Here is a 26,650-nt window from a genome sequence, read left to right as displayed (position 1 = left end):
AAATAGCCTATGAAATAAAATAGGCCAATCCTTTTCTGAAATAAATATATTTATATTAGAAAAGATTAACAAAATGACCAGTAGAATTAAATATGACGATGATGAGTAAGTTCAGCATGTATATATAAAGAAAGAAAAAAATGGAACTATATCGATATATGCAATATGGTCTTATTCCATATCACATTGAAAAATATATCAATACATTTTTTTATATGGATATATCGCCCAGCCCTAGTTACCAGCGAAGGAAGGCTAAAACAAGACTGATACGATCTTATCTTCGAAAATTGCAGCTTTGTCCTAAACCAGCTGAAATAAAGTATAATGTATGTGTTTGCCTATGCACAGCCAACATAAATGTAATACCACCTTAAATTTCACCCAAAGTGAATAAAGAAATTAGCCCTGTTATTACTTATTGTGGCTAATTGCCTTGCACTGTATCTACTTTAGTCAGAATAAAAATATGACCCTGTGTGAAAAATAGCAGAATTTCCCTTTAAATCTGACTTCTTTCCTGAGAACATCTGAGGAGATCTTACAGCTGCCAAAGACAGGTTTAAATGCGGAAAGTACATGTAGGGGGCTTCTACGTTGGTACCCATGAGTGTAAATCTGTGTGGCTGTGTGTGTGTGTGTGTGTGTGTGTGTCTAACACCTTTCTCTCCCATGTTGCTGTCAGATCCACATAGACATTCCTAGGATGAGCCCTGAGTCTTTGGTGCTGCAGCCAAAGGTGACAGAGGTAAGGTGGTCAGAGCAGACAGGACTGTGAATACAGCTCAATCCCCAGTCCTGTCAGCAACAAGCTGCACACTCTCGTCCCGTCTGGACGTTTTCAACTGGCTTGGCTCCAGCCGCTGTCCTGCGTCCGTCTGGCTCCCTTCTGATGAATCTGTCTGCCTGTCGTATTGTTCATCTGCGGGGCAGACACTCTGAAATGGTGTAAACGTGGTCATATGCACACAAATGTACTCTCAAGCACATAGTATCGCAGAGACTTCTCATCATATGCACAATTGCATTCAAGACCACCGCTGTTATCCATTTCAGAGCACCGAAAACCCCGTCTGCCTTCGATCAAGGACACCAATCCACTAACTGTTGCTCCCTCTCCGTCTCTGTCTGTGATGCCCCGAATCTGTGCTAACCTGCCCGTTGCTTCAGTGTTTGTCTTTTTTTTCTCTCTTTCTCTCTCTGCAGATTCACATTGACATACCGAGAACTAATCCCCTTATTCCTCTCTTTCAACAAGCTTCTGTCCAAGAGGTGAGACTCCCAACAACCCCCCTCCCACACACACCACCTCACCGAGCAGGGTTTTCCCGCTCTACTTTTTTGGCAGATATGGCTAGTAACGTTTATCAGAGGGACCCCTATTATGGGGTTACAGTGACAGTAAATAAGAAATCATTATGGCTTAAATTAAGAGTTAAAGGTTTCTGCCAAGGAGTTAGGAATGGGAAAACCCTCGCTTCAGCACACTGCATGATCTGGCATGGGTGCACACACACACACACACACACACACACTGAAACACAAACTAAGATTACATATAGAAGAATTATATAATACCTGCAGTCATGCATGTGATCAGATACACACAAACTCTCACTCTGCATGGTTAGCACTCCCTTATGTCTTTGTTCTGCTTTGTTAGTGGAACTGAACAAAGTGTTTCTTGTTACAGTTGGGTGTTTTAGGGGATATAAGAACTAATTATCTTAAAACCCTCTTAAGCATTATGTTTGATAAAACGAACTATCAGTGAAAGTTAAGGCACATTAGGAAAACATACGGCCGGGCACACATTACTGCGATCCTTATCTATTAAATCATTGTAAGCTGCTTTGGATAACAGTGTTGCTTAAATACTTAAAATGTAAATGTAGTACAAGTCACTTTTGTTTCTGCAGCGGTGTAGGAAGTTGGCTCAGCTGGCCTAAGGGACTATCAGTGCAGCTTCCCAATGCAACTTAACAAGGAAATTAACTTGATTCCCTTCATTTATATGAGGTTAAGTTTATCTTATTATTACAGTGCTTCTGGGAGGGCCTGTCATACATAGAACCACTGGCCTGAGAAGAAGCAGAGAACTGAAAAGCCAGATAGAAAAATCCCATAATGAGGTGCAGGCTAATGAGGTGGTCAGGGCTCTGGACTGCTCTGTGTATACACCTACACACAGGTGTGAGCTAGAGTCCAACTCGGCCTGCATATTTCTGTCCAAACTCAACCTGAATCAGAGCAACCAAAGACTGTACAAAAGACAGACCTAGGCTCTGTGATGTGGCCCATAGGTTTCTGTTGTTGTGAAGCTCTGTGTGTTGGCTGCAGCCATAGCCCTGTTGGCAGTACCTGACTCCTGGCTAATCCAAATATGGGCAAGAAGCCCAATAAAGAATAAATCCTTGTGGCTGTAACATGCCACCTGTGATGGCACCCACCTGTCACTAAAAGTGGCCATGCCCTTATTTATGCATAAATGTAAGCCTGAATATAATTTAAATAGGTGAGTGATGTAAAAAATGTACCCCATGTACAGTCGTCATGATTGGGGCAATTATCTCTAGAGACTAAAACAGTGTTTTGCTCCAGGCTGTAACCTCCGTAGTTGAGCTACGGAGGTTGACTTGCTTTAAGAGCCACCCTAGGCGGCAACCTCCGGGTCTGAGCATGGAGGCAAACCAGGAAGTGCCTTAAGCCGTATTCTACCGAAGATTCCAGTAGGGGGTGCTGAGTTTGGCTGCAAAAAAATTCTGTCCATTCATTTCAGTGTGTCACTTGATTTATTACTTCATAATTTTTTTTAGGACAACACTATGGTCTCAATCACTAGTAAAAAGCCTTCTTCAGGACAATTTGATGTTAATAAAATAATGGCCCCATTTAGAAGAATATAGAAGATAAAGAATCATATGATTTGGGGTGTGGCTACCTTTGATTGACAGGTGGGAGCCATCACAGGTGGAATGTTACAGCAACCAGGATTTATTCTTTATTGGGCTTCTTGCCCATAAGTGTGTCTGGTGTGACCGTACCTGAAATTAGAAATTAGAGCCAGACCTATCACCTTTGAGACATATATCAGTAATATATCAGTATTGACATCCATGTTTCCAATATGCACCAATATAGAAACTTATTTTTAATAATATATTGCAGGAAAAAGATTCCTTGATATTTTTTTTCCAACACGAAAACACAAACAGACAATCATGACAAATGGTTCAAAGAAATTAAAAAAAACCTAAAAAAAAAACCCTGGCAGTTCATGGAAAGAGTGCATGTTCAGCCTACGCAGCAACTCAGAAAAAGGAGCCCTGGAGCTTTGACCATGTTAAGTCTAGGAAGAACCAATATACAAGTTATAAAAATTTTAATTGTTGTGAACAAAAGAAAACTTTTTGAGATGGAGCGAAGGACGTATCCAGGATTTATCAATCTGTCTTTTACTGTGCTGGGGCAGCTCTTAACAATGTCAACCCTATGGTGTCATTCAACACAGGGGAGAACTTAAAATCACTACGGTAAAATACAGTTGGCATAAATGTAACGGCCACATCACTAATGGTTAAAGCTATAAACCAGCACAGAAATGACCAACATAGGTCATCCTGTTCTAAACAGACGCATTATAATGTCAGATATTGATGTTAGAACTATTTTGTTTAGTCCCTTATATCAGTATTGGCATCGGCAACATCGTGATCTGGCTCTAGAAGGAATATACAGTCATGTATGTGTGTTTACACACAGAGAAAAATGGTAGCATACGAGCATTTAACAGTGCAAAACACATTAATTCATACACACTCTCACACAAAGCCCCAGGCAACGCCACCTTCCATTGCCCCTGTCTTGTTCATGATGCAACTGTGGGCTGTAACCTGGAAGGTAAGGAGGGAAATAAGATCAGACAAGGAGGATGTATAGTATGTATTACTACTGTACATGTCCTCTGTATTTACCTCCCAGAACATGTCTTCCTCCCTCTCATCCCCACACATGAACTCTCTCTCCCTCTCCGAGTGCAAAATAAAGGCCACCAATATATTCAAACAGCGTGCAGCTCATATATTTTGGAATGCAACAGACTCCAAAGGCCCCTTTTTTATATGGTTATGCTTGCTGCGGCGCCACCTGAAAATCACCTCTGCTTCATTTCATTCACTTGTTTGTCTCCGCGCGCCCCCCCCCCCCACACCCACCCTCCACCTCCGCCGCCACCACCCGTGGGGCTTGGAGAGATTTAGTCGAGATGGAAGGCAGTCAACAGTCTGTTCCATTTCGGGGAGAGAGGGATATTGAAGCAATTCTGTAGTGATTTCCTAAGTGGTATCTAAGTGTTTGAGTTTTTCTTGTTGCGGAGAACAATGCAGTCTTTACGAGATGTTGATAATCAGCAATTACAAGTTCCCAACGTGAAAAGAAAACATTCTGTTTTGCCTCCAAATTGCGATTAGAGGCTGAAAGAGTGGGATTTATCAGTCTGCTGTATTAAAAAATTCATTTTCAGCATTCAGAATAGCTCATGAGGTGTGCATTGGCAGCAGGCTAGTGTGGTTGTTGGTGAATATGTTGCAAATTTGAGTGATTGAGCGGTCTTTTGACAGTGGGATCATCTTTTAAGCCTCCAACCCCTCCTTAAGTATTTTCACGTTATGTGTCAGATGTCAGTAAAGAGTTCTTTGACTTGTATTGTGTCAATTTCCTCTCTACCTCTTGAGATTTCCCTTATCACAGTCCTTGGGGTCTGGAACTAATTTGATGAAGCCATAGCGTCATGACACAGGGGACACGGGGAAGCTGATTTCCTGCCGTAGAGATGCACTGAGGAGAATATGAAATGAATGTGAGATTAACAATTTGCAAGAATGCAGTGAGTGAGTGAACTCTGTTTAAACCTGAAGAAAGTGTTGTTAGTGGGTAGTTTCTCTGTGTCTTCTATCTTTCCACATATAAACATTCGTTGCACATAGTAAACTGGGTGTGGGTAGTGTGTGTGTGTGTGTGTGTGTGTGTGTGGTGTGTAGGGGTTCTCTCAAAGTGCTTCAGTGTGGAGGTGCCAGTGTGAAATATGCATGTCAGCTTTTGAGGTTGCACAAGAAAGAAAGTCCCATTACCCACTCCCCCTGCAAGCAGCAGCACCTCTCTGTGTTTGATAGATGGAGCTTTGATAAGGAAAGAGGAGGTGTGGAGGCAGGTAAGGGGGGTTTGAGAGCCGGAGAGAGTTGCATCTCACCGATCCGTCCGACCGTCTCAACATTGATCGAATTACTTCAAATAGAAATGAGGAGCTTCGCACGCACTTTGCCATAGCCATGTTTTCTTCTCTCCATAAAACAATGAGCTATGGTGTTATTTAGAAAGTGACAGAAACATGACATATCTACAAAAAATAAGAAAGTGCTTGATGGGTGTGGTACAGCTAAGGTGTCTGAGAGAGAGAGAGAGAGGTTGTGTGTTTTTGGGGGAAATCCATTTGAGGACCAGAAAAACAAGCAATCCTCTAATTCACTGGGGCTGACAGCATTAAACAGCCACCCATAACGAAGATGGAACTGTTTGCCTTGCAAAAAAATATTGAGAATCGGAGAGAGATATGGAGATGGAGGCAGAGATGGAGGGGAAGAGCAAGAGACGGGGAGGAGGGAGGAGACCAACTGCAAAGCAGAGAACAAAGTTCAAAGTGAGGCTTTTTTGTGCACAAAATAATGCAGCTGAGGAAGTGAACGAGGAGGTGTTGCTCTGTGCTGGAAGAGAAGCAAAGAAATGGTTCATCTCATATTTAGACCGGTCTCCATCGTGCCTAAAATCCAGATTGCTCTTGAGTTTTTTGGAACCGGAAAACAACAATAAATACAACAGATTTACAGACAAAAAAATCCCAAGATGAACAAAGATCCAGATGGTAAACACAAGGAAGGTTGTAGTGGAATAAAACACAAACACACAAAATTACACCCTTCAACACACAATAAACTCGAAGCATTACGAGCAATTATGTGACACTTAACTCAAGTAATATCATCTTTAAGTCAGTGTTTTTGATGCATTTGCTTATTGAAAGTCAATATTAAAAACCCTCAGGGTCCAGAGCGGTTATTAGAACAATTTCCATTCAAGGCACCCAAACAAAATAAAGTCATATGTACAATATGTGTTTCTCATCAAAACACTGTGTGTATCTTTGAGGTCTAAGAAAGATATTTTAAAGTAATGAGATTTTATTTTCATTCAATTTCACATGGCTGTTAAGTCACTTTCACCAAATGAGGTACCACAGTGGTGATTAGGCCACTCATAACAGCTCTTTCAGTTGTAATAATATAAACTACAGATGATAAAAATTCCAAAACAAGTAAAAGTGAGCCACCAAACAGAACAAAACCTGAGATCTTCTGTTCTGATTATAACTTTAAAACATCATTTTTTTCATGCACTGGTCAATTTTCAGGTTTTGGACTTTTTTCTCCCATAAAATGTCTTCCTTCAGAATAGTGGAAAGAAAACATCCTAAACAACACATTTAGTTGTATATTTGACTATATTTTGTAGATTTTTCCTGAATTCACTAAAAGTTAGGATTATTTTGCAGCGTGTAGTACTACCAGCATCTAAACATCGTCATCACAGGCATCGTTAAAAAGCTCCCACTATACATCTTTAAAGGCCGCTTTCTCAAAATGAGTTTTTCTCATGCTCTGAGCCGTAAATCTCAACTTCATCTCCACTTACAGTCACAGAACTTACCAGTTTTATATTACATTATATATGTTATGCTATATTTTGAAAGTTTTTACAGAGGGGATTGACAATATATCGTTCATACTGATTAATACGACATTTTGATCCTAAAAACATGATGAAAAAATAATTTTTAATAATTTTTTATGGCTTTTTACAGCATTTTCTGATTTATGAAATGATAAAATATCCCTATTTCCTTCTGTAAAAAAGTTTAATTTATCAACAAAATAAAATAAATTTTCCTTAAGCCGTGTTCAGATTTGTGTCCTGGAAATATATGCACATTAGTGCATATTTATTGAGTTCACAACTCATTTGCATATTTAAACATAACAGTTCAGAAAACTTGAAATGCAAAAAAAAAATACTGTCTTACTTTAAATAACAAACAGGGCAAGTTTCAAGAAAGAAGCCTTGGCTCGTCTCCTAAGGACATAATTAGTTCACTATTAATATAAGATAGGACGTGAAGTTGGACTCTGACGAAAAACACAAAAATAACAAAAACAATTTTTGTGTGTGTGCGTGTGTGTGTGTTTTAATGCATTGTTGAATATGTATTACCTAGAATACAGTCTTTGTTGCTTTAGAAGTGGCTGCATAGTTTCCTAGGAACTTCAGAGAGTTGTCCAAAAGTCAAAATGTATTGATAAAAGATTCAAAATCCACAACTCATTTTTGAAACACATTTAACTAATTTAATCTGATGAATCACCTTATTAAATATCAAGATGTTCTTCAAGGACTTTTTTGAATTCAATCTCAGAACGATGTCTTAAATACAAGAAACGATGGCAGCAGACATTCAAAACTCCATTGAAAAACCTCACTGCTCAGCTTCAAATCTAAAAAAAGACATTTTAAATACAGTTTAAACCATATTAATATCAGCTTTAAAAAAAAAATCAATATCCACATCTGTAGTATTCCTGCCAGACTCCCACTGCGAGCAAGGTTGTGCTCATTCAGCTGCTTTCCCCTCACCAGCTTGGCATGCCTCGAATCGTTCTGATTCCTCCTCCTGCCTTCCCACACCTCACTCACTTTCTCAAATCGTACACTTCTAAACGTGATTGAAACTCGTCAGTCTGACTAGCATGTTTGGCAGGCCTAATTTCCTGTCAGAGAATAACTATAAGACGTATCATGCTTCATTATATAATAAGTGAGGGAAATTATTAATGACTTGATTAGTTTATCAAGAGAAATTTGACAAAGTGACAGTTAATTATGTGGTTTTATACTCAACGTTTCGCTGTTTTGACACTTTATCTCTGTGTGTATGTTTGTGTGAAAGATTTTTGAGCGGATCCTTTTTATCTGGGCCATCCGCCATCCGGCCAGCGGCTACGTGCAAGGCATCAACGACCTGGTCACGCCGTTCTTCGTCGTCTACGTCTTTGAGTACATCGGTAAGTGCAATGTGTCCTTTTTTTTTAAATTTCCTTTTCCCTTTTACTAAAAACTCCCTCATCTTTTGTTTGATATGCTATTGATGTGAGGATCAATCGTCTCTTTTTGCTGCCCGTCGACTGTAAGCGCTGCTCTCATCAGTGCACGGTGACACCTTTTGTAGTCGGGACACTCTGGGTTCATCACCACAGGTCACAGGGATTCAACCCTGCGACCCTCAAGACAGTTCACCTTTCCACAACTGTCTGTCCAGTGAACTCCTACAGCTCTCTTCCCTCTATTCTTCATCTATCTGCTCTGATTTCATTCACACACTTGAGTCTCAAGTCGTGTTTTTGTCAATTCCTATGAGCATTTTATAGATTTGCATTAGAAAAGCTCGATGGAAACTCCAAAATTTGATGGAACATTTTACATTTTTGTCTTCTTCAAAATAGTAAATGGCTAAATGGCGAGACAGAAACACTTTTTACAAATAAGTTGTGATGTAGTGAACATTTAACTCATTAATGATGAGCTGTTTCCTCCCTGACATAAAAGAACATTTCAAAGTTGTCCAATTGAATCTCATTCCTGAAGACTTCTCTCCCTTTTCTTCAACGTTAGCTTCAACTTTATTGTCCCTTGAGGGAAATTTGTTCTGCAGGCAGGTGAAAAATAAGGAAAAACACAGAAGCATAAATACATAGAAAACACAATCTCATATATTCAAAGACAACACTGAAAGAGAACAAGTACACATTATACCAGACCTGGGCATTGGGCAGCCACATCCGGCCCCTTGGCTGTCCTTGTCCTTGTCTGCGTGAGGTTACCCAGAAATTAGAAATCAATACAACCGCAGTGCTTTTATTTTGAAGGCGATTTACATATAAGTTACCTGAGTTCCCGAGATACCTTGTCAAAAACACCTATTGTTTTTTGCATAAAGTTATTAAATTAACAATTAACAAGTTAATAAATTCCTTGGTCACTTTGTGAATCCACCGTAAGAGCTACGAGGTGGGAAAACAATAACAAACATTAGCATTAGCACTTGAGCAAACAAGCACTTTTACTATAGTTAAGACAACAAATATAGCCACTAATATATATGACAGAAGAAAATAAACTTTAACAAACCTTGTGTCCTTTCAGCCGCCACTATAGAAGCCTTTTTGATACTTTATATCAACTTTATATGAATTACTACGTACTCGCTATTATTTACTGTTCGTTTTTCATTTAACCGTTCCACCTGTTATTTCCTGTCACTACCTTTCAAAATTATAGCACCCGTTTCACACTGGACAGCACCTTTTCAAAATAAAAGCATCACAACATTGTAAAACACCTAGAAAATGTACAAACATGAAAAACAATCTATGTAACACAAAAACACCAATAGGAACCTTGCTAAATGTCAAAAATAAATGGAAACGTGAAATAGTGATTGGAGTATTTACTACTTTTTTCTGGTATATTTGATTTACTCCACATTAACAGTCTTATCATAACATGTATTGTTATCAGTAGCAGCTCAAAACCAGATAATTTACTGTATTTCATAAAGCAGTTAAATTAATACGCCCCCGTAACCTTTGAGGTGTTGGTCATGTGGCCCCTTGGGAAAATTAATTGCCCACCCCTGCATTATACCATGAGGCACAACTGAAAGCAGGACCATCATAACATTAGTATACATTGGGTGTGTCCTAACTGTTCACTTTTTAAAATTAAGTTGAGTGATGGCTTGAGTTATAAATGAGTTTTTTATTCTGTTCGATCTGGTTATTGGCACTCTAAATCTCCTGGCTGAGGGTAGGAGCTCAGACTCTGCATGGAGAGGATGGTCAGGACACTGTAGAATGACCAGAGCCTTCGAGTTTACCCTCCTACAAAAGGTTGCAGAGAGATCATGTAATGGGTCGTGGGTGGCCAAAGTTGTCCGATTAGCATCCCTTTTTTGGTTGTTTTTTCTCTCTCCACGCAATCTTTTCTTCTTCTGCTGTCAACACATTGCGATTCACATTTTGAAGATTCGCCTGAGAGAAGCTTGATAGAAACACCAAAATTTGTTAAAACTTTCAAAAATGCGCATAAAAGTTTTTACACCTGCTTGAGGTGGTTTTTCTCTTTTTCTGAAAATAGTTAACCCTTTATCAGGTGAAGAACCGTATTTGGTAACTTCAGTGGATATCAAAATGGGGTCGAGAAAAAAGTTGCAAATTTACTAGATTAAAGTGGCAGATCTGCGCAAAAAAAGAAAAAAAGTTGCTTTTTTTCCCACTTCTTTCTCGTAAATCTGTGACTTTTTTTCCACGCAGATTTGCCACTTTAAATCTCGTAAGTCTGCAACTTTTTTCTCAACCCCATTTTGATATCCACTGAAGTTAGCAAATAAAGTTCTTTGCCTGATAAAGGGTTAATGGGCTAAACAGGAGATGGAAACACTTTTTCCAAATAAATTCTGATGTAGCGAACATTTAACCCATGACTGAGCAGCTGTTTCTTCTCTACTGGTCAAGACAAGATGGCATGAAAGAACAATTATAAGTTGCCCAGTTGAATCCAATTCCTTCTTCCTTTTCTTCATTTTCTCTCGTGGGTGGCCAAAGTCTGATTAGCGACCTTCTTTTTTGTTGTTTTTCCTCTCTCCACGCAATCTCTTTTTCTTCTGTTGTTTACTAGCTGTGTTTCAATCAACAAATTTCAATGCAAATTTTGAAGATTCGCCTGAGAAAAGCTTGATAGAAACACCAAAATTCGATATAAAACTTTCAAAAATGCGCATTCATTTTTTTACACTCACTTGAGGTAGTTTTTGTCTTTTCGGAAAATAGTTAATGGGCTAAAAGGGAGAGTAAAATGCCTTTTCCATATAAATTCCGATGTAATGACCATTTAATTCACTTGACTGATCAGCTGTTTCTGCTCTGCTGTTCAAGACAAGATGGCATGAAAGAACAATTATAAGTTGCCCAGTTGAATCCAATTCCTGAAGACTTCTCTCCATTTGCTCTCATGGGTGGCAACATTTCTTACCTATTTTTTTTTTATTATTTTCTCTCTCTTGCTCAATCTCTTCTTCTACTGTTTTCTTTCTCCTATACTAGCCTACACTAGACTAGCCTACAGCAATACATTACACTGTTATTTTCTGCCAAAATTATTTTCATGCAGCTTTGTTTATTCGATCTAAACCAGTTGATGGACACGTATAATTCACATTTTCTTTAACCCATTTAAGCTGGGAAAGCATTACCGCATTTCTACCATTAAAACTGAGATAATAATTGATTGTGATAATGATATAAGAAATCCTGACTGTTTATGTCTTATATTACTGTATGCGCCGTTGAGTACCCTGAAAAGTGCAATATATAAAATGTATTATTATTTATTATGAATATTATCATTATGGTAATTATTACTATTATTATTTTTTATAACAGTAAGTTAATGAGAACTATGTCTTGTTATTCCAATGGTCATATCATGTTTGCATCTTGCTAATGGGCATGTATTAGTATTATGCATAGGATTTTTATTCAGTCAAATGTAACATTTGCTGAGTTTGTTGATTGAAATTATTGATTGATTTATTGAAGGTTTGGACAAATAAACTCAACTTCTCATGAAAGCCACAGGTATAAGCAGTCAAATACTTTTTGAATTGCATTTCTATCTACTACAGAGGCTGAAAAATCTTCTGTTGAATTTCCAGAAAAACTTCAGGTTTTAGGGGGTTCTTTCAAAATCGCTCATAGGTTTTCCAGGCATTTTTTCCAGGCGTTTTAGGCCTTAATGGGTTAATGCAACATTTCAAAATTTTGCTTCAAAATTCGCTTTGACTGTAATGGAAAAATGGCGTCAGTTTGTGTTTAAAATTTGCTTCTCTTCCATCAAAGCCGTCTGGGAAAGACTCACATGTTTGTGTAACAGTATGTGTGAGAGAGAGCATGACCTGTAGGCGTGTGCATGTTCGCACCACTCTCCTCTCTTCAGAGCCCTCCTGCTGTCTGCATTTATGATGTGCCAAGTTTAATTTAATCTCATATATAATTCTTTTGACAGTAAAAACATTCCGTCAGATACAGAGCACACACAGGCTGTGGAAAAAAAACCCATAATTTTATGGATGTTACTGTAGTATGAACCGCTAAGGAAATACCACTCCAATAATGCATTTTTTTTCTTGTGTTACTCTTTTATTAGATAGAGAAAGAACATGATATGATAAATGTAATGAAGGACAGTGGCCGGATATGAACCTTCCATATAAAATATGACACTTTCATCTCTTAAAAAAATATTTCTTCTGTTTGTACACACACACACACACACACACACACACACACACACACACACACACACACAAACACAAAATGAATGATGATGCATAGCTTACTTTAGTCAATGCTTGATTGTTTTTGTTAGGAATTTTTCAGGTCTCTGATTTTTCCCCTACTGTAAAAGATTTATTTATTTATTTATTTAACCATAGAATGGGGGCCTCCTAACTTTCTAATTCAAATGTAGGAAGTTGTTCCTTATAAGGGATGAATTATATTGGGCCAATATAATAAACTTCCAATAATGGGAATTTTATACTAGGGCCTGACCAACATGGTCATTTTTTTACAGGTATTATATAGTATTACAGATATGGCAGCAAATATAATAATAATTTAAAAAAAATGTAATGTTTTTTTATTATCAATATAATTTTTGAGATGGAATAAAATGACGATGAAAAGCTAATAAAAAGACTGCTTTATTAAATTTTTTTTTTTTTTTTTTTAATTTTTAATTTTTTTTTTTATAAAAGCATATTCAACATTTTATTTATATCATTTTATATCAGATATGACACACTGTCACAAAGGAAAAAATAAATAATAAAAAAACCCCACACAAAATGAAAATAATAACCAAAACATTGAAATGAAACGACTGAAAATGAGTCGAATGACATTAAACATTATTATTATCATTTTGCAAAAATCAAGTAAACGCTACAAGATATAGGAAGGCAAACCCCAAGTTTTTATGTTTTTTTTCCTGCATAGAGACAACAATCAGCAGCAAACTGCTTTTCTTTAAGAGTTTTGGTGATAATCAGAGCGAAAGTGTACAAACAGTAAGTCTAGACACATGTTTTTAAGTGGTTCGAGCCACTAAAGCTCCACTGGATGCGTGCATTTCTGCTTTCTTCCTCTTTGATGTGAGCTTCTCTGTACGTCCCACATATACACAGCGATTTGGCCCATTGAGCTCTTTCTTTCTGATGCCATTCAAAATAGAGCTGCTAAGTGGAAACCACAATGCTCTGTGGACTACCTTGCACACTGCAGGCCGACTGCGGTTACAGAGATACAATTAGGATCCACAAGTTAAGTGGTGGGAAGCACGCAAGAGGATGGACTCTCTGACTGCTTCCCTGTACCGCTTCTGGCACACAACGTTTTACTCGGAACCAGTCAGTGTTAAAACATCTTCTCTACTTTTATTATAACTTCTACCTCGGCTCGCTTCTTTTAGCATAACGCAATATAATGCAACAGTCCAACAAACGACAGTACAGCCTCCAAAATGACCGTGAAGTTCAATCAACACCTTTTAAAATGTTTCAACTAGTACTGGGCGATATGGACCAAAAGTCACATCCTGATATATTTAGGCTGAATGTCGATATCCAATATATATCCTGATATTTTTATCGCAAAGTGAGAGCAAATGTTCAAGTCAAAGAAAAATGACATGTCACAAGTAGTTTTATTGAAACCGTTTATTTAAGTGAACATAAATACTGTATAACAGGAGTATCTTTTTTCAAATCAAAGCTCCATAAAGTGCACATTTAAATAAAAAAAAAAATCTTAAATAAAAATAGCCAATGAAATAAAATAGGCCTATCTTGTTTTAAAAATAAATATATTTATATGAGAAAAGAATAATGAACATTACAAAATAACTGAATATGACGAACCCTAGTAAGGGCAGCATTTATATATAAAGCAGCTTGCCTGGACCAAGGATCACAGCGCTAATATGAACTATATCGATATATGCAACATGGTCTAATTCCATATCACATTTAAAAATATATCGATATATCTTTAATATTGCCCAGCCCTAGTTTCAACACAAAATCGACATTACTACCTTCATTTAGGTCTGATTTATCACACTGCATAGCTATGAAAGCCATGTTTTCTCTTTATTTTAGCCTCACCTGTCCTTCACTTTCCCCACTCTTTTCCTTTATTATCACATTCTCCTGTGTCTTGTCGCCACCTTTTCTCTCACTCTGTCATTTTCCACGTTCTTTATCCCTACCTCTGTGTTCCTCCTCTCTCTTTGCCTTTCTCTGTGGGCGAGTCAGACTCATGTCAGATCTTCAAGGCATCACCCCGCGCTTTGTTCCCCTGCATCTCCATGCGCTGATGAGCCTTGAATAACATACAGAGCCAGCAAACCTTCAAACGTGGCTGGCTGGCATCTTACATGATGGGTTGATGCGCTGTGTTGTTGTTGTTAGGTGTTCTTGTTTTCTGACGCAGAGAGGGAGCCAAAGCAGAGAGAGGTTTGGCTCTTTCATGAGGTAGGCCTAATTCTGCTTCTTTGTGGAAGGCTAGGGAGTGTGAGATACACTCTCATGCTGTCGTGCTCTCCTGCTCTCTCTCTCTGGCATCTATTTTTCTTTCTTCTATCACATTGCCCTCTCTCTTCCTCCCTCCCTCTCTCTCTCTCTCTCTCTCTCTCTCTGTCTCTCTCTTTCTCTCTCTCTGTCTCTCTTTCTCTCTCTCTGTCTCTCTCTTTCTCTCTCTCTGTCTCTCTTTCTCTCTCTCTCTTCAAAATTCAATTGGCTTTATTGGCATGACATAACACTGTATATATTGCCAAAGCAAGCATCAGAAAAAAAGATAACAAGATAAGGAAAGCAATATTTACAATAAATTATTATAATTCTGTTATTCATTTTAAAAGAAAAGAAAAACTAATAACAATAAAAGAAAGCAATATTTACAATCATTGAATAACAATCAACATATAATTTATACAATCTAACTGTCCCAGCAAAAAAAGTAGAAAAAATAAAATAAAAACAAAACAACCAACAGCTGTGTGTAACTCGCTGTCCCTCAGTGTGTGACAGGCAGAAACATAGACTGCTGCTAATCTACAGCTCTGTGACTCTTCCCCGAGGAGGAGCGGCAGTTTTTCCTCATCTGACCATTTTAAAAAACCTTTTTTGACGGATTCAAATTTTTGGAAATATGTTTCTCTAATTAGTTCATATTTTTTTACATTTGGTGAGGAAGTGTCTCTCTCTCTCTCTCTCTCTCTCTCTCTCTCTGTCTCTCTCTCTTTGTCTCTCTCTTTCTTTCTTTTCCCTCCCTCCTTTGGAAGCACTCTCACGAGTGTATTGCGAAAGCAGGAAGTTCATTCTCTCAAGTCAGAATTCATTTTTTAAAGAACGATTACAAATAAATAGTATTACGCACAATCCCCATGGGCATCGTCGACACGCTGCCTGAACACTTCTCGCACAAACAAGTATGAAAATAGCAACAATTGAAGGGGTTTATAGGTCACACACCTGAACTATTCATCTGTCTTACTTTTCCTTTTCTTCTCTGAATGAGGTCAAAGACTGATCTGTCAAACCCAAGAGACTCGAGCTTATTTGGCGAAAACACAGTCCTCTTAAGAAACATAGCCCGAGGCCCTAGACGACGAGACTTAAAGTGAAATTTCAAATGAAAAATTAATTTAATAATTCATAATTTAGTGATTTTTTTGTGTGCGCGAGTTATGTTCTATTTCTAGTCTAGGAGAACTATTTGTAGTGAAGAATGCTCAAGTGTATCCTAATGCCAAAAGTTTATCATTGAGACTATGATCACTGCAGTTTGACTGCTTGGGCCTCTCGGGGCAGAGGGAATAAGCTGTTATGAAGTTGTCAACACAACACTGGTCACATATCAACACACAGCAGCTTGAAAAGATCGCCATATCAACTTCACATCGAGCAATACCCCTGATAGGGTTTTTGGCCCGTCCCAAGACTGATTTTAGAGCGGAAAAATACACAGAATACCAATATGGTTGCCTGTGTAGTACATTTTTGAGCTGGAATGAAAATAGATCTTTTCTGTGTGGAATGTGCACCAATATGACAATGCATTCAATTGCTGTCCATTTAAATTAAAAATAAATACAAGTAACATAAATAGCTAAGACACAATTTCTTAATCATCCTAGTTATCATTTTATGAATTGTATGTTCTGTAAAAAAAATTGCAATACACAAACACCGAGAGTCACCGAAATGTCCCGGGTGTCCATAAAGTCTCTTTATAATTAAAAAAAAGTATTACAAAGGCAATTGATGAGATATCTTAATCAGATTTGTTGTATGTACTCAGTGGTTATCAAAGTTTTTAATCACATTGCATTTGTGAATTTCATTTACCCTGTTGATGAAATAGGTAGTGGTTAATGAACCCCTATAAAAATGGCTACTCCTCAAAAGAGGGCACAATGTGTATCATGGTTTATTGAAACAAAAAAATTCTTTCTGTGGGGTTATGTCATAGCCTGTATATAAATAATGGACGTAGCGACCCATTGGTTTGTGGACTTTCCTGTTGGAAGCATCGAGTTCATCGTTACACTCGTCGCCATCTTGTTTCTGATACGCGGAGCAGATCATATTTGGACTGTGGAGGAGTGAGAGGGATCTGATCACTGACTACACGCATCTCTACACCTCAACCCAACTGAGAGAAGCCGCTGCTAATTCATGTTAGCATTAACTGGAGCATTAACTGGGATGTTTGTTTTGGCTACTTTAGGTTATTTACCTAAGAAAAACAAACAACGACTCCTTGGAGTGTCTATTAGTACAACCAAACAACAGCACGTTCAAATAAACTGTCAATAAGCGAAAATACAGTGAAAGGGTCAAAGTTATGAGACCAAATCGGTGAACATCCTTTTTTATATCTATATAACGTTATATATAACTTTATTGACACGTTGCCGTGGATACGCATTGTTCTGCTTCTCTCCTGATGACGGCTCGCCTTGTTAGTGACCTGTCACTCAAAGGTAGCCACGCCCCAGATCACACAATTCTTTATCTCAATACCTACTCCTCATTTTGTCATAATTTCCACATATTTGTCTATTCATTTACTTTTGTAATACATTTTTAACTTTATGGACACCCATGATGAAAATATCATTGAGTTTCCGACAAAAGCCACAGATCAGAGGCAAATTGGCGCTGACTTGGCGCCCGCAAATTGCGCTTGAGTGTTATGTATAAACTGTTAAAAGAAGCAAATGGAGAGGCTCGTTGATGCATCGCAGGTATATTCCTCCTAGGAAAACCAGATACAAGCTACAGCCAAATGAGAGCAAAGGACAAGAGTTTCTGGGAAATCTGAGTGAGAGGTCGTCTGTACCACTTGGAACTTTTTTTGTATGCGTCGCATTTGAAACTTGAAAGTTGTTGTTGCAACTAGAGGAAATGGAAAAAGACAAAAAAACTTCCTTTAACATTAAATGGATTATTTTTCTTTTGTTGTTAGTTTGGAGACTTTGCATACTTATCAGTGGAAACCACAATGATTTCAAGACTCTTAATCACAAGACAGTAAGTTGTCATGTGATCAGTACAGTGTTCTAAACTTTTAAAGGTGTGTTGTGTGAGCTGTTCATAAGGAGTACCATAATTATACAATATTTGGAGTCGTATTTCTGGCCAACTGACGAAAAGTCTAATGTCCACTCTCCTTTTAGCGATGTTTTGGTTTCAACCAAGTCTACAGTTTTGTGTTGAACAGGTAGTGTACAATGTTTTTCTCTCTCTTTTTTTTTGTTTTTAGCTTTTTCACGACCTCCTTCTTCTGAAAACAGTGCTGATGAGACCAGCAGACTCTGGTTGAGCAATAACAAATGAGTTACATATATTACAGTTTATATCTGCATTGCTCTCTATATATTTGGGCTTTAGGGCCTTAAAAGCTTGTGCATTTATGTCCTGCACAAAATCCACTCAGCAGATGTCTGTTTAATGGACTCGACATTGGCTGTTGTTGTTGGAAGTGGGCCTTGATAGTTCATATTATGGTACGGTGACCTAATCAGTAGCCCTAAAAGCTGTAAAACTAAACGAGGAGCGCAGTTGGTGAGAAAGTGGCTTAGATCAGCTTGCAGCAAAAAAAGACCAATATAGGCTGATGTCCTGCAGAGCTAAATGGAGTTAGAAAGCAGACAAACCCATAGCCAAAGTGTCTTCAGAGAGTGTACTTGTTATCCACACTACTGCCACTTTTCTTTTACAAGAATGTTCAAATGTTGCTCACCTTGTGTTTCCGTGTTGAACAGTGTAAAGCCGGTGAATTTGAGTGACAGCCAGTATCTGAGGATGTGAGCCAGATCATTGATTGGGAACCTGATTAAGTCCTTTGACCTGTTTGCAGCTGCTTAATTGAGCCTCTAAATAAGTCTTTGTTTATTCTCTTTTCCATATTGTGTTTTGCCCGAACGTATTTCTTTGCCGTTCTCTTCTCCTCTCCATCTTCCTGTGTCTTCATCTAGTTGTGTTTTTGACATTCCTCGTTGGCCGATTGCTTTTTGCTCACCATCTCAGCATTGTAGTCTGTATTTGCTGCCCCTTAAATGCAGGTGGTGAAAAAATACCAAATCAAACCCACATATTGGGTGTCAGGGCAACACAATGGTGTAGTGGTTAGCAATCTCGCCTCACAGCAAGAGGGTCAGAGTGCTGGTGTGTGGGGTTTGCATGTTCTCCCTGCGTCAGCGTGGGTTCTCTCTGGGTCCTCCGGCTTCCTCCCACAATCCAAAGGCATGCAGCTTAGGTTTAATTAGTGATGAGTGTGAATGGTTGTCTGTCTCTATGTGTCAGCCCTGTGATAGTCTGTCGCCTCTTTGGGCTAACACTTTCTGGTTGGGGAGTTGATCGTTCATGTCTTACCAAATTCTCATTGATTGGACAGTCACTGGTGTTCCTTTCATGAGGCCGTGTGTCCAGTTAATAATTTTTTTCCCAGTTGAAAACACCTTGAGTGATGGAACGCTTTGGGGAGAGGGCAGTGTTTTTTCAACTGAGACCAAGCTCAGTTAGCTGCCTTTGTATGGAATATCCATGCAAGTAAAAATGTCAGCACTTTCTAGCAATGTGGGTTACTTTCTCTGTGTGAAGTAAGGGCTGAAGGAAGAGAGGACCGACCCACTGGCGGTCCTTGTGGCCAGCTGTATTCCTTTCTTTTCCATTGTTGTTGTTGTTTAGCACTTTGTGTAACAGTTGGTTTTCAGTTGGGATGGGGATAATTAATCAATGATCGATTAATAGTCGTTAAGAATTTGGTTGATCACATGGAGATTTTAATCGATCTGTGTATTTTTTTTGTTTAACTTCATCTATGACTGTGTATCAGTACTCACTGAACTGAAACACGCCGATCGTTCAGTTCTGCGGCCATACGTCAATAAGCCAATGAGCTGAGAATGAAGTTGGATAAAGCTACAGTTTCCAAACTGAAAGTTGCAATAACAATTATAAAACACACAGAAATACAAGAGGATTAATTGGAACAAAACTTGCTAGCATGAATTACTAAGTTTAATTTTATGCAAAACACATTTAAATATGCAGATTACTGTGAAAACTAACCTCATGCCTTTTTGGGGACTAAAACATAAAACATTGAACTCTTTGACGTTATCTTTACAGTTTAATCTCAGTTGATTTGGTTTTACGATCGACAGGATCAAGTCTCTTTTCGTCCTTTCAAAATAAAAGCGTCCGTTATCAAAACAGGCTTTTGCATAGTAATGTATATGTATTTTTTATTTTGCGCATGTATGCATGCATGCATGCAGCGATTAATCGATTAATTGATTGTTACGGTGATAGATAATTAAGTTGGCAGGTTTCTTCCAAACGCCCATCCCTAATACCCAGAGTTGATCATTTCTCACCTCTCAGCGCTGGCAGCAGGAACAAAGCTTTGTTGGTCAAACAACACTACCAGGTAGAGTGGGCTCAGTGACCTGTTTAGTCAACTGGCGATGACGAGCAGATTTTTTATCCCCCATCGACTAATTGATTGGTTGAAGAGCAAGATTTGCTTTGGTTGACTACAGCCATAGTGCCTTTTGTTCAGTTCAATAAATGGATGGTGGAAATAATATCCCTTTTAATTCAACAAGCAACTTGTTGTATTTAAGCAGCGTACTTAGAGCAGCAGAAAGACAGAACTGAGTACTCTTTAATATGTTTTTTTTTTTATCACAAGTATTATCGTTCATGTCACATATTTTTCTCGTATTGTGCAGCCCTTCCCACACTCTGCTGCCCACAACATGCCCCTGCATATATTTGTTTGCTTGTGTTACTTTACTTGTCTTCCTTTTATTCCACTGTTCGTATCTGTCACTTTGCTAGTGTGCCATTGTATTTCTTCTGCAGCTCTCTTGCTCTGTTTCTCCGGCTTCTTTTTCTGAGTTGCAAAACAGCCTTGGTCTGGCACTGCAGTGCTTGTTCAGCTGCCATACACTCCATTTACCTTTTGATGATGCAATGCAGAGCGATGGCCCGACCTCTTAACCGCTCCATCTTCCCAGCACTCCCCCCGTTTCCCCCTGTCACCAGCTTTCATTAACACCTGACTGTTAATCCAAATTGAAAAGTTCCAATTGGTGGATTATTGATAAACTCTTCTGATGCAGCAGAAGGAAAAATACCACTAAAGTTCTTGTGTATCCACCTGGACTGTTAAGCGATCTAGCAGGCTTCCCTCGTGTCAAAGGAGAAATTGATTTGGAGAGTCTATCGTTCTTGTTCTCCACCTGTGAGGCATTTCGTTGCTTTTGCCTTCCCCCTATCTTCCACAGTGTAGCGCCTCTCCCATTAGCCGACATTAAAAGTCATCTAATTAAGGCCAGGATGGGCCATGACGGGCCAAGGAGCAGGGCCAGCCCTTCTTTAATGTGGAGCGGCCATTGATCGGCCAGCGGATCCATAATGTAATCTGCATGCCAGTATCTAAGTATGGATCCGCTCTGAGGAAAGATGAAAACAAGGCAGCAGGTTAGAGAGACAAAAGGAAGAGATGTAGGAGCAGTGCATTTGAAACAAAATTCAGAGAGGTGAGGATTTGACAGAGAAACACAGCTTGAATGAAGACAAAGTAGTGGAATATAACAGCAGCCAGAGAGTCTCCTGGCAGGCTTAAGAGTGCGAAAGAGTGAGGGCATGGGGAATGACAGAGAGGGACAAACAGCAGAGCAAGAAAACAAGATTTTCAAAAAGGGGAAAATGACCGACTTAGAAGGGCCCCCATGCTGTCAGGAAGCAGGCGAGCCAGGCAGTCCTTCCTCCCATCAACTAAGAGATGAATGGCCCAGCGTACCCCGTCACCATCCTCCACTGTGAAGCTGTACTTGTCATAGCAGGCAGAAAGTGGCGAGCTGCAGCTTCTCTGTTGCAAGGATTTCTTGAACAATTTGTCAATTAGCTCTGTACTGAGAGTGTTGTTCACCACTGTGTGAAAGCAATGTTTCCTATAGAGTGTATGTGTTTGATTAATGTTTATAATGGCGTTCTTCCCAACCGAGAGTGGTTCAAAGATGTCAACTATTGGTGTATAACAGTGGAGTACTGTATGGTTTCGGTACGGAAAAAAGAGTAAAACTATAATGACACTCAGATAGCAGAGATCCATGCCAAGGCCAGTGGTGCATTCACATGCTTCTTGGATGTTCCCTTTTCTCGAGCTCAGAAGTCGTTCTTCCAACCGCGGTGTGTTCATGAGCTTTAAACCGTAATGCGGAAAAACCATGGACGACAAAAATGTGTTTCATTATATTGCACAAAGCGTTTTCGTGAATTTTCAGAATTTGTGTGACAACAAATAGACAATCACACTAATTTTTCCGATTATTCCGACTCCACATGAATGCAGCAAAAAATTGCTATGTTAACGGAAAAAAAAAAAAAGTTTTTATCTATCAGTAGTTTTTCCTGTAATGCTTCTGACAAACAGACCAAACAAACCAGATTGAAAACATAACATTCGGAAGTAATAAAGTCCAAAATTAAACCTTAAAAGGGATAGTTCAGATTTGAAGTGTAGTTGTATCAGGTACTTATCCATAGTCACTGTATTACCTACAGTAGTATATAATATATACATCTTACTCTTAGATATAAATGTACGTATCTGGCCAGAACCACAACTCCAAATGAATCCTACTGTTGGTATCTGGATGAGTAAATAAGTATTTATTTCTCAAACAGTTTGCTTGAAAAATAAAATGGCCCTCTGCACTAATTTGATATTTGAACAAAGAACATTGAAGTGACATTGATGAAAGTGCTCTTTGTACCATTTTATAGACATATGCTCTCGTGGCTGTAGAAGTAGGATAATGTGCTTAGCGAGCAGGAGCCCTTGAGGAAGGAAACATAAGGACACGCCAAAAATGTTCTAGGTTAAGTATGTTTTAAAATTTAAATGCATTTTATTGCGACAGCAACATCTCCAAATTGGAATGTGAATGACTGAAGAAGGGGGATTGAAAAGACACATTTACACAACGGACTTTGTGTCCAACCAACCAGAGCGTTCAGTAAAGCTTTTGGAGATGTGTCCTTGTTGTTATTAGGGAAGATAGAGTGGAAGTGGAGCAACAAGAGCGGTGTGTCTGTATAATTGAGGTCCTGATAGTGCCGTGGAAGATGCTGCGTCTATTTCTGTGTGTGTGTTTGAGCCAGACTTTTTAAAACTCCTCAGATCCCTCGACACATGCCATTTCTCCACAAGCTTCTCTAAGCTTTCACAGATGCAGATAAGTGTGTCCTTCTTTTTATAATATGCTTTTTATCACTTGCAAGGCAACTGTTGTCTGCTGGGGGGACATTTGTAAATTATACACACAGCTTTTAAGAAGTAAGAGCTTTATGTCACACATTTTTGTTTGTCATTTTACCTTATTTTGTCTCAGTTCCGTGGCCACAAAACATTGCTTTGAGAAAGTTGAGAAACATGCTGTTAAACCAGATCATCTTCAGTAGGGGTGCACTGATTGCAATTTTCTGGCCGATCACCGATTTTTAAAAAGCCTGACCTGCCGATACCGATTTTTTTTTATAACTCACAGCATACACCTTCAATGTTTGAATCTTATTTTATTGAAAAACAATAACACAGCAGTATTTTTCTTTAACAAATGAAGGAAATCACAATGTCTGAGGTAGTTAATAAAATATTGAACTTAAAATAAATAGCAACAATTTACAGTCAAACTAACAAAAGAACTGCAAACATAAATAAAGTGTCCTGAGTTTTTGGTTTCGTTATAGTACAACATACATACAACTAGCGATGGGCATCGGTTTTTGAATATTCAAATAGTCATTAAATCATAAAAAAACGAATAGTTCATATCTGGAAGAAAAAAAGTTGATTTACTGGTGCCTTCCGCACAGGGGCAGCGTAACATTTGATGATACAGTGTGGCGGGCTAGATGCCAAACTGTAGAAGAAGAAACAAACGGAGGAGAGGGTGCATATGGTTTTCGCCGTCACTAACTGTGCACAACGTCAGCAGCTGAAAGCAGCATGGCGAATTATGCACAGAGTCTCTGCTGATCGTAAACATAGTGATTGTGAATTAACGACATCGCTAACTGTGCACAGAGTGTCTGGTGCTTGTTGTAAACAAACAGAGATCTCTAAGTGAACACCTCCTGCAGCAGCAGCAGCACATACACACTGTACTGCTGCAGAGGTAACTGTAGCTAACTGCCATTAACGGCGGCTCTACTTAACGAGCCGAAGGCCGGCTCGTTAAGAAGGAGTTGCTGGATTTGTCTTCATTCACTTTCTTGAAAAATAGTTGGTAAGAGTGTCTGAAAAGTTTCTAAATTTAGCAACAAAGCACTGCTTCGCCAGTGGGGGGTTATTATCGAGGTAGATAAGATCGGTTTGATCCCGCATCGGCCTATTGCTGATCCCGCAAAATTAAGGGAAACGGTGCACCCCTAATCTTAATGTATTTTCATTGGCTCCTTAACTGCAGCTCTGGCTCGACACAAATGACTCAGTTACTCCTTTAAAAAAGCGAGGTGAATAGAAATTCTGAGTGGTCTAATGAATTTAGTCTTCTTTTCTTATTTGCCTCTTGTATAGTGACGATATTTGTTGTTTCAGTTGCCACAGTTGTTTTCTTTGACCCAACTATGATCAACTGTGATCCCGTCCTTATACACAGATGCTGGATATCACTTTTTACGACACACCAGTGAATGTTTTACCACACACACATACCATTGGAGAATTTGTTTGAGGTGCAAAATTGGGCAGTAACACATTGTTGTCAATATTTTAATGCACATTTATACGGTCATTCATTTACATTTATGCACAAATAAAAAGAAGCAGGTGCGGTCCAGTGCTGTGGAACAGGGATTGGCACAAGCATTACAATAAACTGCAAAGCAATCACCTTGGCAGAGGAAAGCATGGACTGCATCACAATCGGCCGCCGTACAAAATATAAAATTTAAAATATATGTTTCCTTTGTTAAAATGGGAGAAATATTCTAAACTTTATTGTTTTGGGAAAATGAAAACGGATGAGTGACTTTTCATTGGGCTAGGCCTCATTTACAAACTGGCACTGGATGCTTGGCAGTAACCACAGAGTTTGTGTAATCTCTGTGTGGGCTTAACTGTGTCAATGCCTGTGTATGCATATGCATACTTTTGTGTGTGTGTGTGTGTGTGTGTGTGTGTGTAATGCATTTGCATTTGGTCTTATAGGTTTAACACATTTTTCCTTATTGATCATTGTTGAACATTACTTTAATTTACACATTTTCCTTTTCACATCGAAATTAGTAAGCTAGCAGAAATGTGTGTATTGTTTCTTTCTAACTTACACCAAAAGTGGTTTTAAAAGTCTTTAATTTGATGGAACTTGCTTAAATACATGTACAACATACCCAAGTATAAACCTATACTTATAAGTATAAGCTTAGTATCATCTCGGAACCCTTTGACTGTCTTTCTGATGACAGTTTAGCCTCTTTGGGGAACAGCCTATATTTCTGGTGAGACCAGCTAATATCCAGATAATGGATACCAGATAGGGTGGGGCGATGAATGACGAATTGGCATATAAAACTGTTCACAGTAAAACATAACGAGGGACGATGGTATCATCTGCGCAAGTCATCCAAACTGATCAAACAATATGGGCCCAAAACCCGCTACAGGAGCTACGTCCACTATTACAAATCAGACTATAAATGAAGTTTGTAAAAGTTCAAATTAGTTGTATGTACACATTCTGCATTCATATGCAGAAATCTCTTTATCGGAGCTCTTTTCATACTGCGCTTCCGTAAAATTGCTGTAACGAGCTGCTGTCATTTCACCTTAGGACATTCATACTGATTCCGAAACGGCTTAATATTGGCATCCCCAGTCTGTGAATTCACATTGCAGAGGGAAGTGGGAGGAGACGGTATGGCCATGTAACAGAGCAGCAGCAGTACGTGCACAATAAGCAACTGCAGCTGCGAGGGCATTCAACACAATGGACAAAACAGCAGAAGAACTGTCCGTTGTGCTGTAACTCGCTGTAGAGACTCTACAGACTCAAGGAAAGTTGTTTTGCATTTTGCTTAACATGATTTGATTACTGTTGGATTCAAGTGAGAGGCATGTTTCTGATGATACAGCCCATTTTCTTATTCATTACCCGAGTGTTGGTCGCACAAATAACTTACGCCACATATTTTCCATCTTGCCAATCATGACATTGTTCCGCCTTGAACTGTTTCATTACATTACATTACATTACAATCTGTAATTGCTACAGGAGTGCTATACATTTATATCTATATGCTAAAGAAGAAAAGAATTAAACGCATCTGTTACTACCTTCAGAGGCGGAATTATCACGGCTTGAAACAGCAGTCTGAAAGTATTATTTTGATAATATTTCTGTGCTGGTCCATTTTACATATGCCTATGTGAAATATCCTTGTTTCCCCTGCAAATGAAACCGATTGTGATGTATGAGCCTGACGGGGGGCCTAACCCTGACAGACACTGAATGCTGCTAATGCACCATAAGTAGGGTGTTGGAGAACTTATATCACTAAATATAACCATACTTTCAACAATGCCTCATAACTGACAGAAAAGGGCTCTACTGGATGTCTTATTGAGAAAGTCAAAGTGCGGCAGGTACCACTTATACACGTACATACACACACACACACACACACACACACACACACACACACAGGCCCTGCATTGTCATTGTGTGTGTATGTGTAGAGAGAGAGGAGGGGTGTAACATTGCAGATAGACTGGCTCGATGGAGCACCCAGGGACAAAGCTTGGAAGATGGAAACATACTGTCAGTCAGCTGTGATGAAATGCCT

General features: G+C 38.8%; 1 protein-coding gene across 2 annotated transcripts in view; it reads left to right on the top strand.

The window, feature by feature from the left end:
• Window positions 1-26,650, top strand: part of tbc1d22a (TBC1 domain family, member 22a) — a 169,345-nt gene that overhangs the window by 45,145 nt on the left and 97,550 nt on the right. The window contains exons 8-9 of one of the 2 annotated variants that reach the window (XM_059325631.1): window positions 686-748; window positions 8,054-8,168. In XM_059325631.1, coding sequence (XP_059181614.1) covers window positions 686-748; window positions 8,054-8,168 — 178 coding nt within the window. Of the gene's footprint in view, window positions 1-685; window positions 749-1,206; window positions 1,273-8,053; window positions 8,169-26,650 lie in introns of both variants that reach the window. The other variant, XM_059325630.1, reaches the window with a different exon arrangement.

Source organism: Centropristis striata, chromosome 22 (assembly GCF_030273125.1).
Source record: "Centropristis striata isolate RG_2023a ecotype Rhode Island chromosome 22, C.striata_1.0, whole genome shotgun sequence".
Lineage (NCBI taxonomy): Eukaryota > Metazoa > Chordata > Actinopteri > Perciformes > Serranidae > Centropristis > Centropristis striata.
Note: the sequence above shows the minus strand (reverse complement) of the source record. Positions and strands in the feature narration are given on the sequence as shown.